The following is a 14,064-nucleotide window of genomic DNA, read 5'->3' as shown; positions in this document are numbered from 1 at the left end:
GCTGGGGCTGCCTGGAGCTGAGCCTGAATAATTTATCTCACTGATATTGTCTGAGAAAAAAAGGGGGGGTAGAGGAGAGAGAGAAAGAGAAAGAGATGCAGATAGAGAGAGGGGGAGAGAGAGAGAGAGAGAGAGAGAGAGAGAGACAGAGAGAGAGAAAGACAGAGGGAGAGAGAGAGCGATTGTGCAATAAGACTGTGAGCGAGTGCCCTGCGGCCTGTGCAGCCAGACTATTTAAAGTTATTAAGACACGTCTTTAACATGAAGAACAGAGCGAGAGGGAGGGAGAGAAAGAGAGAGTAGGGGGAAAAAAGAAAGAGAAAGAGAGAGAAAGAGAGGGGTCCTCTTCTTTCTGTTGTTGCAGCTATTTTTCTTCAGAATTGAAAACTCGAATTCACTCCCTCCCTCCCTCCCTCCTGACACACTCACTGACTGACTGATACACTGACCCACTGAGTGACTGACTGACACACTAACTGACTGACTGATTACATTTTAAACTGACTGACGCACTGACTGAATGACTGACTGACACACCGACTGACTGACACAGACTGATTGAGTGACTGGCGCAATGACTGACTGACTGACTGATACACACTGACTCACTGACTGACTGGCTGACTGACTGAGTGACTGACTGACTGACACACTGGCTGACTGACTGACTGACTGAGTGACTGACTGACTGACACACTGGCTGACTGACTGACTGACTCACTGACTGACTGGCTGACTGACTGAGTGACTGACTGACTGACACACTGGCTGACTGACTGACTGACTGAGTGACTGACTGACTGATTGAGTGACTGACTGACTGACTGATACACACTGACTCACTGACTGACTGACTGACTGACACACTGGCTGACTGACTGATTGAGTGACTGGCACAATGACTGACTGACTGACTGACACACACTGACTCACTGACTGACTGACTGACTGACACACTGGCTGACTGACTGACTGACTGAGTGACTGACTGACTGATTGAGTGACTGACTGACTGACTGACACACACTGACTCACTGACTGACTGACTGACTGACACACTGGCTGACTGACTGACTGACTGAGTGACTGACTGACTGATTGAGTGACTGACTGACTGACTGATACACACTGACTCACTGACTGACTGACTGACTGACACACTGGCTGACTGACTGACTGACTGAGTGACTGACTGACTGATTGAGTGACTGACTGACTGACTGACACACACTGACTCACTGACTGACTGACTGACTGACACACTGGCTGACTGACTGACTGACTGAGTGACTGACTGACTGATTGAGTGACTGACTGACTGACTGATACACACTGACTCACTGACTGACTGACTGACTGACACACTGGCTGACTGACTGACTGAGTGACTGACTGACTGATTGAGTGACTGACTGACTGATTGAGTGACTGGCACAATGACTGACTGACTGACTGACACACACTGACTCACTGACTGACTGACTGACTGACACACTGGCTGACTGACTGACTGACTGAGTGACTGACTGACTGATTGAGTGACTGACTGACTGACTGATACACACTGACTCACTGACTGACTGACTGACTGACACACTGGCTGACTGACTGACTGACTGAGTGACTGACTGACTGATTGAGTGACTGACTGACTGACTGATACACACTGACTCACTGACTGACTGACTGACACACTGGCTGACTGACTGACTGACTGACTGACTGACTGACTGATTGAGTGACTGACTGACTGATTGAGTGACTGGCACAATGACTGACTGACTGACTGACACACTGGCTGACTGACACAATGATACACTGACTGACTGACTGATACAATTTGAAACTGACCGACACACTGACCGACTGACACACTGACTAAATGACTGACTGACACACTGACTGACTGACTGACTGACTGATACACTGACTGACTGACACACTGACTGACTCATATACACCTGAGTGAGAGAGGGAGAAGAAAAGTGAAGGAGAGTAACTGACAGAAGTAGAGGAGAGGAGAGGGGGAGGGGGCAGTGGTACCCTGCCTGGCACACAGATGGCTCTCTTATTGGGGGTCAGAGGTGACTGCCAGGGTGAAGGAGGGTGAGGGGGGGCACTGAGCCATCACAGCTGGCAACCCTTAATCCAATCAACACAGGGAACTGAAGCAGGGAGAGAGAGCGAAGACAGGAGAGAGGGAGCAATGGAGAGAGGGATGACAAGGAAAGAGAAGTAGAGAGAGAAATGGACTGTGTAGGCAGGCTAAGTGGGAAGAAAATAGAGAAGAGAGGGAATTAGAAAGATAGACAGAGACAGAGAAAGCAGAGAGAGGGAGTGAGAGTGAGAGCGAGAGAGAGATGGAGGGCAGTGCCATGTGTTGACATGCCCCCCTTCGTCCCCCCTCCCCCGGGTGATAATTGACTCCAACAGGGTGGGGTGATTGGTGTGAGGATCCTGTGGGGGGGGCGCGGTCAAACTGTCCCACACTGACACTGCACCAGCTGTCCCTGGGCCACCACCCCCCCTCCCTCTCTTTCTCTCTCCTGTTCCATCCACAATGTCTCTTTTTCTCTCCATCACAATTTTGAATTTGAATTTGAGCTAGAGAGGGACAGGGAGGGATAGAGTGGGAGGGAGGAGGGAGGAGGGAGGAGGGAGGAAGGAGGGGGGTCTGTTTGCTGATACACAGTAATCCTCGGTAATAGTTATTGTTTTTATGGTGATTGATCCTGCGGTGACCCCCCCGGCAACTGCATCGGTATATTGATCCGCTAAAGGGCTCAGAGCAGCAGCTCTCACTGATCACTGCTGATCACTGTGATTGATCCTGCCACTGACACTGACAGCACAATATACACAGACACAGAGAGAGAGGGAGTGAGTGTGTGTGTGTGAGAGTGTGTGTGTCTCAGTGTCACCTGTACTGCACTGCCCCTAGTGTCCATTGCCTGTACTGTGCTGTGTGTGTACGGTGTAGTGTGATCAGCTCTACTCTCTATCTCACCTCCTCCCTATTGCATTCAAGAGCTCCCTCTCTCTATCCCTCTATCCCTTTCTCTCATTGTTTCCCTCTCCCCCTCTGCCCCCCCGTGCAGCGGTGTGTGTGTGAGAGTGTAAGTCTGTGACTGAGTGTGTGAGAGTGTGTGAGAGTGAGTGTGTGTGTGTGTGTGTTGTGTGCATGTGTGTGCATGTGTGTAAGTGTGTGTGAGTTTGTTAGTCTGTGTGTGTATGTGTGTAAGTGTGAGTGTGTGTGTGTGTGTGTTTGTGTTTGAGTGTGTGTTGGTGTGAGTGTGTGTGTGTGTTAGTGTGTGAGTGTAAGTGCGGTAATTGGCAGAATATTAAAGATACCTAAGCTGCCCTTCTAACGGCAATAAAGCCCACTTACAGTGGATTATTAAAAAAACAGAGAGGGAGAAAGAGAGAGAAGAGAGGTAGAAACCAAATAAATAAAATATATAAATAATATGTATTTATTTGTTTAATTATATATATATATATATATACACACAAACATGAACACACACACACACATATATATATATATATATATATATATATATATATATAAATATATTTTTAAAAATAATAATAATAAGAAAAAAATGTCTCAGTGGGGATGACCAGTCAGATTGGACTGTGCATCACTTTCTGTCAGGATGGAGGCAAGTGTGTGGGACAGGGCTAATTCATCATTTTTGTGATTTAATACCAAAGAAATACATTAAAATAATAAAAAGAATCCTGGAATGCCTGGAATTTGCGGTGATAAATAGGCCTCCCTGCCTTTATCCAATTAGAGCCGCTAACAGATATATTGCGCACTGGATTCACACAGACAGCCACCATTGTTTTCCAATAAAAAGTTGCATATTAAATTCCAGCAGCAGCAGCAGGAGGAGGAGGAGGAGGAGGAGGAGGAGGAGAGGGAGGCAGAGATGGGACCCTCCTCACACCTCACTGAGAGAGAAAGAGAGGGAGGGAGAGGGGGAAAGAGGGGGAGGGAGAGCGCTGGGACACTCCTCTCACCTCAGTGAGGGAGAGAGTGAGAGGGGGAGAGGGGATGGAGGGGAAGGGAGAGTGAGCGTGAGAGGTAGAGAGGGACAGAAAGAGGGATAAAGAGGGTGATAAGTAGGGGAAGGAAAGTTGGGGAGGAGAGATAAAGGAGGGCAGGTGCAGGAGGTTAGAGAGAGAGCGGGAGAGACTGAAAAGGGCAGAGAGAGGAAGGGGAAGAGAGTGAGTGTGGCAGAGGGAGGGAGGGATGGGGAGGTGTGGATTGAATGAGGGACTGGGTGAGTGCTTTATTGAAAAGAGGAGATTATGAGTGTGATATTGAGAACAGACAGAGAGAGAGAGAGAAATTGAACAGGGGACTGAGAGAGAGTCTTATTGGAAAGAGGAGACTGGGAAAGAGGGAGATATTGAATAAGGGACACAGAGAGAGAGACAGGGAGGGAGTTATTACACTGGGTTACTGAACTCAGAGATATACTCACCTGCTATTCTCACAAACAAACACCACACTCACAACACACACACACACACACACAACAGCCTCCTGCAGATTCTCTCCATTGCTGTCCATCTGTCAGTGTCTTCACCTTTCCATCCGTCTCCCTCTCTCTATATCTCTCCATCCCTCCCTCCCTTCAGCACAGCTGCAGCTACTAGCTCTCAGAACATCCATCACCCCCCCACCACCAGACAGACAGAGAAACAGACTTAAAGACAGGCATACAGAAACACAGACAGGCAGGCAGGTATGTAGGTAGGCAGGCAAATAGGCAGACAGACAGACAGACATAGGCAGACAGACAGAAACATGGGCGGGCAGACAGACAGACAGACACACGGACGGACGGGTGGGCGGGCAGGCAGACAGACAGACAGAGACAAACAGACAGACATGAGCAGGCTCCAAGTCTCTCCTGAAGTAAATATTCCCTTTGTAATTAGAGACAGTTAATTACCAATTTAGACTAATGAGCTTAATTAGCGGTACATAATTTCCTGTTAGATAAATATTGCATTCTAAGTGGATTAGGGGAGTATTCTGTTTAGTAAACAATTATTAAGATAATATGACTTAATTGCCTACATTTGCATAAGCAAATGTGCTAATTAATTACAATTAAGATGGCAGTGCCTGCATGATTAGAGATGCAGAACTACTGTGACACAAGAGAACATGCTCTGAAACACACACACACACACACACACACACACACACACACACACACACACACTAACACACTGACACATATACAATCTGAAACATTGACACACACACACACACACACACTGGAACACAGTAACATACACTGGAACACATAACACACACTAACCCATGCTCTTGACACACACACACTAACACTAACATGCTAACACACACTGACATGCTAACATACTAAGTCACACACCTTTGTCACACACACACACTAACATACACACTGTAACACATAAATGCATGCAGTCACATGCTAAAACACACATGCTGAATCATGTTTACTCTCAAACTGTAACACATATGTGCAGATATGTCTGTATGCATATAGGTGTGTGTGCACAGTATGTGTGTGAGTGTGTTTTTGTAGTGCGGTGAAGTTTGTGAGCGTGTAGAACTGTGTGTGTGTAGTGCTGTGTGTGATTTTGTGAGTGTGTGTGTGTTATTGTGTGTGTGTGTGTGCAGAGCTGAGGGCGATCCTAATTTTTAAAGAGAAAGATATTAGACTGGGAATTAAGACTGGCCTCACAACACATTAAAACACAGAGGGGGGGTGGTGGGGAAGAGAGCAGTGGATTCATAAAGAAGTGAAGAGACAGTGAGAGGTATAGAGAGAGAGACTGAGGGACAGAGAGACAGAGGGACAGACAGACAGACTAGGAAAGAGAAAGAGAGAGGGTAGGAGAGAGGAGAGAGATGGAGAGAGATACAGGGTGGAGAAACACAATCACAGCTCACACACTAACAGTTCACACGTGTATCCTACTGCTGACTATGTATCACACTGAATCTGAGACATTGTAATTGAGGCCAGAGACTTGAATGCAAACAAGTTGTGTGTGTGTTTGTTTCTATGAATTGAAGCGCTGTAGGATCTCTTCCAGAGATCTGTGGAGAACGTGCGAGTATTATATATTGATTTTGGGATTGGATAATTGTATTTTTGAGCCAGTTTCTCTTTCCAGATAAGTGTCAGTCAGTCAGTCAGTCAGTGTCTCTCTCTCCTCAGTGGAGGCGGGAGTATTCTTCCTCACTCTCTTTACCACAAATCAGATTAACTCATTAACTTTTTTCATTATTTTTAATAACCGATGAATTATTATCACTCTGCCTCTGCCTCTGCCTCTCTCCTCTCCCCTCTAGCCCCTCTCCCTCTCTGCTCCTCCCTTTCCTCTCCCCTCTACCCCCACACTCTCTCTCTCTCAACTCTTACCCCCCTCCCTCACTACCTCCTAACCCCCTTTCTCTCACTCTCACTCCATTTCTCTCCATCTCTCCCAGCCTCTGCTCCTTCTTACCTCCTCCCTCTCCCCTCTCTTTTCCTCTTGCTCTCCCTCTCTGACTCCCTCTCCCACTATCTTTGACCTTTTCTCCCTCTCTTTTCTCCCTCTCTCAGTACAGTGCACTTGTTCACGGTGTTGTCAGTGTATCCTGAGGTAATGATGCAGTGATTTATTAGAGGCCCAGTAATACTTACAGCATCTCTCTCTCTCTCTCTCTCTCTCTCTCTCTCTCTTTCTCTCTCTCTCTCTCCCTGTCTCTCTCGTCCTGTCTCCCTCTCTTTCACTCGTCTCCCTGATCCATTGCTGTGCCTCTTTTTTCCCACACCCCTCTGTCTGTCCTCTGTATCCCTCCATCTCTCCCCTACCCTTCTCTCCTTCCCTCCATCTATCTCTCTCTCTCTCTCTCTTTTTCACAAGACACTCAATCTCATTTCCTCCCCCAAAATTAAAACTCTGGTTTTAATCCTGAGGAGGACAAGTAACAAGTGATGAAATCCCCATCTCTCACCCTCTCCATCTCTCCATCTCTTTAACCCCCCCTCCCTCTCCCTCTTTTTATTGCCTTGGAAATCCCTGGGTGACAGAGCACAGAGAGAGAGAATAAAATAAAGTAGTAGAATAGGATAAAACTAAGTGGAGGAAAGGATGAGGGGAGGCCTGGGGGGTAGGGGGTAAGTGAAAAGAAAATGAAAAAAAGGGTAGAAAAGGAGAAAGATAAAAGAAAGAAATAAAGACCTGTGAGTGTGAGTAAGGAGAGAGGGAGAGAGCGAAAGAAAGAAGGATGTTGGGACAAGGAGGAGGATAGATAAGGGGGATGAAGGAGGGAGAGAGGATAGGGAGGCAGTAAGTTATAGGGGTTTGAGCTGTGAGAGAGACAGAGAGGGGGAGAGAGGGAGAGAGGAGGGAGCCATCTAACTTTCTCTCTCTTTCTCTTCTGTACTCTCTTGTTCCATCTCTCTTTCTTTCATCCCCTCTCTATCTCTCTTTCTCTACCCACCTCTTTCTGTTTCTCTCCTCTTCTTCTACTGTCCCCTCCCTCTCTATCTTTCTCATCCCCCCCTTTCTATCTCTCTCACCCCCCCGCTCTCTCTCTCTCTGCCTGTGGGCTGTGCTCTGTGCTGTTTATTAATATCATTATTACACTCACTAGGTTAGTAGACAGGGGAGCTAATCATCAGACAGAAAGAGAGCGAGAGAGAGAGAGAGAGAGAGAGAGAGAAAGAAAGGACATATGGACAGGGAGAGAGAGTGCGAAGGAGGGATGAAGGGAGAGTGGGAGGGAGAGAGGGAGGGTGGGCAGGTGAAATTAGATCTGAGAGGTGGGGAGGCAAGGTGGGGGGGGCAGTAATTGGAGATAAGAAGGCAGTGATGAATGGAGTAATGTAGTGCAGGACACTCTGCACCTCCACACAGAGAGAGAGAGGGAGAGGGAGAGGGAAGTAAGTTAAAACAGTGGGTTGTGGTTTACTGTTATTATTATCATTATCATTATTGCCATTATTAATTATTTTGTAATCAATATAATTATCTCTGTCTATCTGTCTATCTAGTTTTTATTTCTGTATTTATTTACTGAGTTTGTTATGTATTCCATCTTTTTTCCTCTGTGATGTTGTTGTGGTTTTCATTTGTTTTCCAATTAAATGCTTTAAAAAAATAATCTTTCTCCCTACCTCTGTAGCTTCCCCTCCACTCCTCTGCCTCTATCCTCCTGCCTCTCACTCTCCTCCATCCCTCTTGCCCTTTCCTTCCATCTTCCCCTTTCCTTCTCCCTCCTTTCCTGTCTGTACGTCCATGTACTGTATCTGACAAAAATAATAATTCTGGAATAAACAAACAATTGTTCAATTGCCTGTCAATCACACCCTGGCGGGCTGGGTGGGGCCAGGAGTTTGCAGGGAGAGAGAGGGACAGAGTTCTGACTTTATTCAGATTATTAGAAAACACACAACCCCCCCCACATACACACAACACACTGAATTGACAGTCTTGGTATCGGTCATCATACTGCAGTGAGCACAGTCAGAGGATTGTGGGGATTGATGAACCCTTTCTATCATCTATCTGTCTATCTATCTATCTACCAGCATCTGGAGCAATCTCAGTGCACCTCCACCACCTGTCTGGTTTATTTATTTTTTTCTTGTATAGCGCAGCTTTGACTGTCCAATGAGAAAATTCATTAATTTGCTTTTACAAAGAGAGGGAAAGAGATGGAGAGAGAGAGAGAGAGAGAGAGAGAGAGAGGGGGAGGCATTTAAATATAAATAACTAAAATGTATCAATACATTTCATTTTTCAACCTTATAAACCTCAATTAAAACCACACTACACTTGTGCTACCAATACAAGATTCAGAGGCAGAGGGAGGCCTGGCTGTGCTGTGATCAGGGCGCACAGAGAGGCTGCGATTGGCCGGTAATTGTGTTTAGTTTTAATTTCTATGTGTTTAACACAAATAGGATAGTTCTATTAGCAGTAAGTGGGGGTTTAATAAGCTGCTGTAACCTGCAGGGATCGCTGAGCATAATATCTCACTGGAGCACTAACTATCTCTCTCTCTCTCTCTCTCTCTCTCTCTCTCTCTCTCTCTCTCCTGTCTCTCTCCTCCTCTCTCCTCCTCTCTCCCCGTTTGGTGGAGGACAGTGTGTGGTCATTGTGAGACAGGATAGGTGGAGACAGAGGTGCACTTTCTCCTGCACTGAAACAGATACCCTCAGATTAGGGATATATACAGAGAATATATTAGGGAAACATCGCTCCCCTTTCTCTCTTCCATTTCCAACAACTGAATGAAAGCAAGAAATTAGCAAATTGTACTGGGAGAAGGACACAGTCCCACTAGTGGCAAAATAAGCAGTGGCCTGTCATGGCTTGAGGGACCCACAAGGGGGCGCTCCACACAGGCAGACACTGCAGGTCACCTGGACCACCGTGGCCAATTTGTTCTATTAATTCTGCTGTCCTGACTATTCCTATTCTGTCACTCTGATTTCTTTTTTGTATTTAACATTATTTTCAATGTATTGAGTGTTAAGTAGTTTATATTACATTTAATTGTGTGTATGTATTTTTGTTGTTGTTATTCAGTATAATTGAATGTACTGTTCTGTGTAAAACTGCTTTGGCATCAATACAGACACTCTGAGTTTGAGGTTATGTTTGAGGGAGGGAAGGAGGAGAGATTTTAATACAGGCTGTATATTATGTTCAACAGCAGGAATGGACTCGAGCTATCACCCCCCCCCTCTCTACCTCTGTAGAATGCTAATTAAAATCATCATCTGACAGCTGAAACACTTAATTGCTGTGCCTATCATCAGGCAGAGTGAGAGAGAGTGAGCGAGCAAGCGGGAGAGTCATTAGCAACAGACATTAGTTTGATTATCTCTGATTCTGCTTTATAACCCATTGTATCAATCCGTCTGTCTTCACACAAACACAACACACATACCTTTACTCTCTCTCACACACACACACTCAAAGACACTCACATACACAAACACATATACACACTCACACACATTCACTCTCTCTCACACACAAACACATATGCACACACTCTCACTGTCACACACACTCTTTCACTCACACACGATCACACACACACAAACACATATACACACACTCTCACTCACACAGCTGTGCAGTATAATAGTATACAGACACACGCATACACAGTGTATACTATACATTAGCATAAATTATATGCAGGTGTACAAATATTTAATTTACTTTTATTTAATTTAGTTGGATAATTATTCAGAGCAAATTACAGATACACACAGACATGCACATACACACACAGATACAGATAACTACAGATCTGATGATGTTTGGAGTGTTGTCCCCAGTTCAGTCAGTGTGGCGCGTGACAGCGTTAGACTGCTAGACTCCTCCAATCTGTTCTGCAGTCTCTGTCTCCTTCTGCTGGCCAATACAGGCATTGCGTATCCCAGCCGGACCACCAGGCTGTGGGATAGAGCCACTCTCAGCACTAACTCCAGGTCCCACTGTTATTATTTGACTTTTAATTCTCTTTATTTTGACGTGCAGAATCAAGTAAAACATATACAAGGTGCCCAGTGCAAAGAAGCACATAAGCAGCAGTAAAGGAAAATAAAGCAGATACTGACCAAACTGAGTGCAATATGTGATTCATTATTATTATTATTATTATTATTATTATGAGAGAGGGGTATTGTGTGCATGCTGCCCTGCGTGGTTGTAGTAAAGTTTTGTGATTGTGCAATTGTTTGAGAGTGATTGTGTGCAAGTACAATTATGGGTGATTGTGTAATTCTGTGATGGATGACTCTTTCACACAACCACACATTCAGACAGCACAGCCAGTGCACAATCTCTCTCTCTGTCTCTTTCTCTCTCTCTCGTGTTAAAAGCATGGTGGTTTTGTCAGACACAGAGATGGGCCTCTCTCTGTGCTGTATGCAGCCCTCCTCCTTCACTCCTCCATCTCGTTGTCAGACTGCTGCCCTCTGGTCAGCTGAGGCACATAGGTAACAGGTACACAAATCAACCAGAGATAATTAATCAAATAAAAGAAAGAAACATTAAGAAAACCACACAAAAGATCAGTGTGTTTTGGGGGATTTGTGATTATCTGTATTTTGTTTCACAGATAAACAGTGAGAGCAGGTCTGCATTTTGTACTGTAAAACACTATATACACCGATCAGCCATAACATTATGACCACTGACAGGTGAAGGGAATAACACTGATAATCTTGTTATCATGGCACCTGTCAGTGGGTGGGATACATTAGGCAGCAAGTGAACATTTTGTCCTCAAAGTTGATGTGTTAGAAGCAGGAAAAATGGGCGTAAGGATCTGAGCGACTTTGACAAGGGCCAAATTGTGATGGCTAGATGACTGGGTCAGAGCATCTCCAAAACTGCAGCTCTTGTGGGGTGTTCCCGGTCTGCAGTGGTCAGTACCTATCAAAAGTGGTCCAAGGAAGGAAAAGCGGTGAACTGGCGACAGGGTCATGGGCGGCCAAGGCTCACTGATGCACGTGGGGAGCGAAGGCTGGCCCGTGTGGTCCGATCCAACAGACGAGCTACTGTAGCTCAAATTGCTGAAAAAGTGAATGCTGGTTCTGATAGAAAGGTGTCAGAACACACAGTGCATCACAGTTTGTTGCGTATGGGGCTGCGTAGCCGCAGACCAGTCAGGGTGCCCATGCTGACCCCTGTCCACTGCCGAAAGCACCTACAATGGGTACGTGAGCATCAGAACTGGACCACGGAGCAATGGAAGAAGTTGGCCTGGTCTGATTAATCACGAGTTCAAGGTGTTGACTTGGCCTCCAAATTCCCCAGATCTCAATCCAGTCGAGCATCTGTGGGATGTGCTGGACAAACAAGTCCGATCCATGGAGGCCCCACCTCGCAACTTACAGGACTTAAAGGATCTGCTGCTACCGTCTTGGTGCCAGACAGCACAGGACACCTTCAGAGGTCTAGTGGAGTCCATGCCTCGACGGGTCAGGGCTGTTTTGGCGGCAGAAGGGGGACCTACACAATATTAGGCAGGTGGTCATAATGTTATGGCTGATCGGTGTATACACACACACACACACACACACACACCAGGGCTGTGCAGCTCGGCTTCATTCCTCGAGGGGTTAAAAAGAAATCCCCAGCAATGCAGCCAGTTTACTTTGCTTCAGGCGACCTCTGGTGGACACTGGCAAAATTACACAGAGGACTCCTCTCACTGGTCAACAGCAATGCAGCACAACAGAAGCACAGCAGGAGATACACAGGAAAAGACAGTCAGTGTGTGTGTGTGTGTGTGTGTTAAACTCTTCAACCACACAGCTGATATCACAGAGACTGTGTGACGAGGACAGAGAATAAAGCAGGAGAGTGGAACACAGCCGGGAAAAGATTCTCTCAAAAGTTTATTGATAAATATCGATAAATATTGTTTGTACAACATCGTCGCATCAGCGCAGCCACAGAGGGGCTAGATAGACAGTCTGCGTCGGTGCGTCTGTGAGGCTCAGAGTCACTGGGGGGAGGGGGCTATACTGGGGTAACACCCAGTACAGAGTCTCTCTGTCAGTCTGGCTGGACATCATCATGGCTTTCACTCCCATCATCTCTGCATAGGTGTCTTTCTCTCTTCTTCTCCCTTTTTCACCTTCCCACTCTCCCTGTCTCTCTCCTCCACTCTCTTCCTCTCTCTCTCATTCCCTCTCTCTTTTCTGCGTCACAGTGAGTGGACGTGGCTGGTGAGTGAGTGAGCTCTGTGGCTCCCCCTGCTGTCAGGACACAGACACAGCACACAGGACACCGGCAACATTGAACTCTGACCCAACCCCCCTCCCCCCCACGCAACACACACACACACACACACACACACATATCGCAACTTATCTAAACTGCAGGACAATGCTGTCTGTTATGTCAGAATGCCAGCAGGCTGAGGTGGGGTGCCATCACTTGACACTGACACTCTGACACTGATACACAGAGAGACAGACACAGACTCTCTGACACAGAGACACACGAGGACACACAAACATACAGACACACAGACAGATAGACATACAGACAATCTGTCATACTGTCATACTGACACACACAAACAGACAGACGAATAAATAGACACACATAGACAGACACACAGACAGACTGCCTCTCCTCCACCCCCCTTCCCTCGGTCCCCAGACTGTAAAACAACAACAACTATAACACATATAATACAACACATACAATACAACAACACAAACAACACAAACAACAGCAACTACAGCAACAACAGAATGCAACAATTACTACAACAAAGGCAGTGAGACTCACAGACACACAGACACACAGACACACAGACACACACACTCTCACACTCTCACACACTCACACACTCACTCCCTCTGTTGACAAATAAGCACAGTGTGTAGCAGCATGCATTAGCAGGTAAGCAGGACTCTTCAGTATCTGTCCTCTGTGGGGGTGGGGGGGTCACCGTGCTAAACCCCCCCACTCTGTCCACCCCACAGAGTACACATATAACGGTACAGTCCACTAGGGCAGGGGGTGCTGGGAGACCCCGGGGTCATAGGTCACAGTTCAGGAGTCACATTCGTTAGGAAGTAGGGGGTGAAAGAGCAATTATTCCCTTGTGCCACCTGTGGAATAATGTTCCGGCATGGTCCCTCTCCTGCTCTCTGTCTCTTCTTCTTCTTCTTCTTCTTCTTCTTCTTCTTCTTCTTCTTCTTCTTCTCTCTCTCTTACTACATCACATTCTCAAATAGCTGCAGAGAATGCATGATGTTCTCATCCTGGAGAGAGAGAGAGAGAGAGAGAAAGAGAGGGAGAGAGGGAAAGAGGGAGAGAGAGTAAGTCATTTACAATAAGCAGCAGGAAAATCCAGGGTCCTTACACTCAAGATGTGTAAGGAAGAGCACAGCCCCTGGATTGTCAATAGTTTACATGATGTCATCATTCAATCAGACCTGGTGTCACTCACATGTCTCAGTGAAAACAGGGAGCCTATGAGCCATCCTGTCATCCAACCCCTGTCCCCAGTAA

At 46.3% G+C, this 14,064-nt stretch overlaps 1 protein-coding gene across 3 annotated transcripts in view; it reads right to left on the bottom strand.

Moving 5' to 3' along the window:
* Positions 1-12,414: 12,414 nt before the first annotated feature.
* Positions 12,415-14,064, bottom strand: part of LOC136763259 (Kv channel-interacting protein 1) — a 32,491-nt gene continuing 30,841 nt past the window's right edge. For all 3 annotated transcript variants that reach the window (XM_066717122.1, XM_066717123.1, XM_066717124.1), the window contains exon 8: positions 12,415-13,814. In XM_066717122.1, the coding sequence (XP_066573219.1) occupies positions 13,767-13,814 (48 nt within the window). In that variant the 3' untranslated portion in view covers positions 12,415-13,766. The remainder of the gene's footprint in view (positions 13,815-14,064) is intronic.

This window comes from Amia ocellicauda, chromosome 11 (genome assembly GCF_036373705.1).
Source record: "Amia ocellicauda isolate fAmiCal2 chromosome 11, fAmiCal2.hap1, whole genome shotgun sequence".
Taxonomy (NCBI): Eukaryota; Metazoa; Chordata; class Actinopteri; order Amiiformes; family Amiidae; genus Amia; species Amia ocellicauda.
This window is presented reverse-complemented; position numbering and strand designations above follow the sequence as displayed.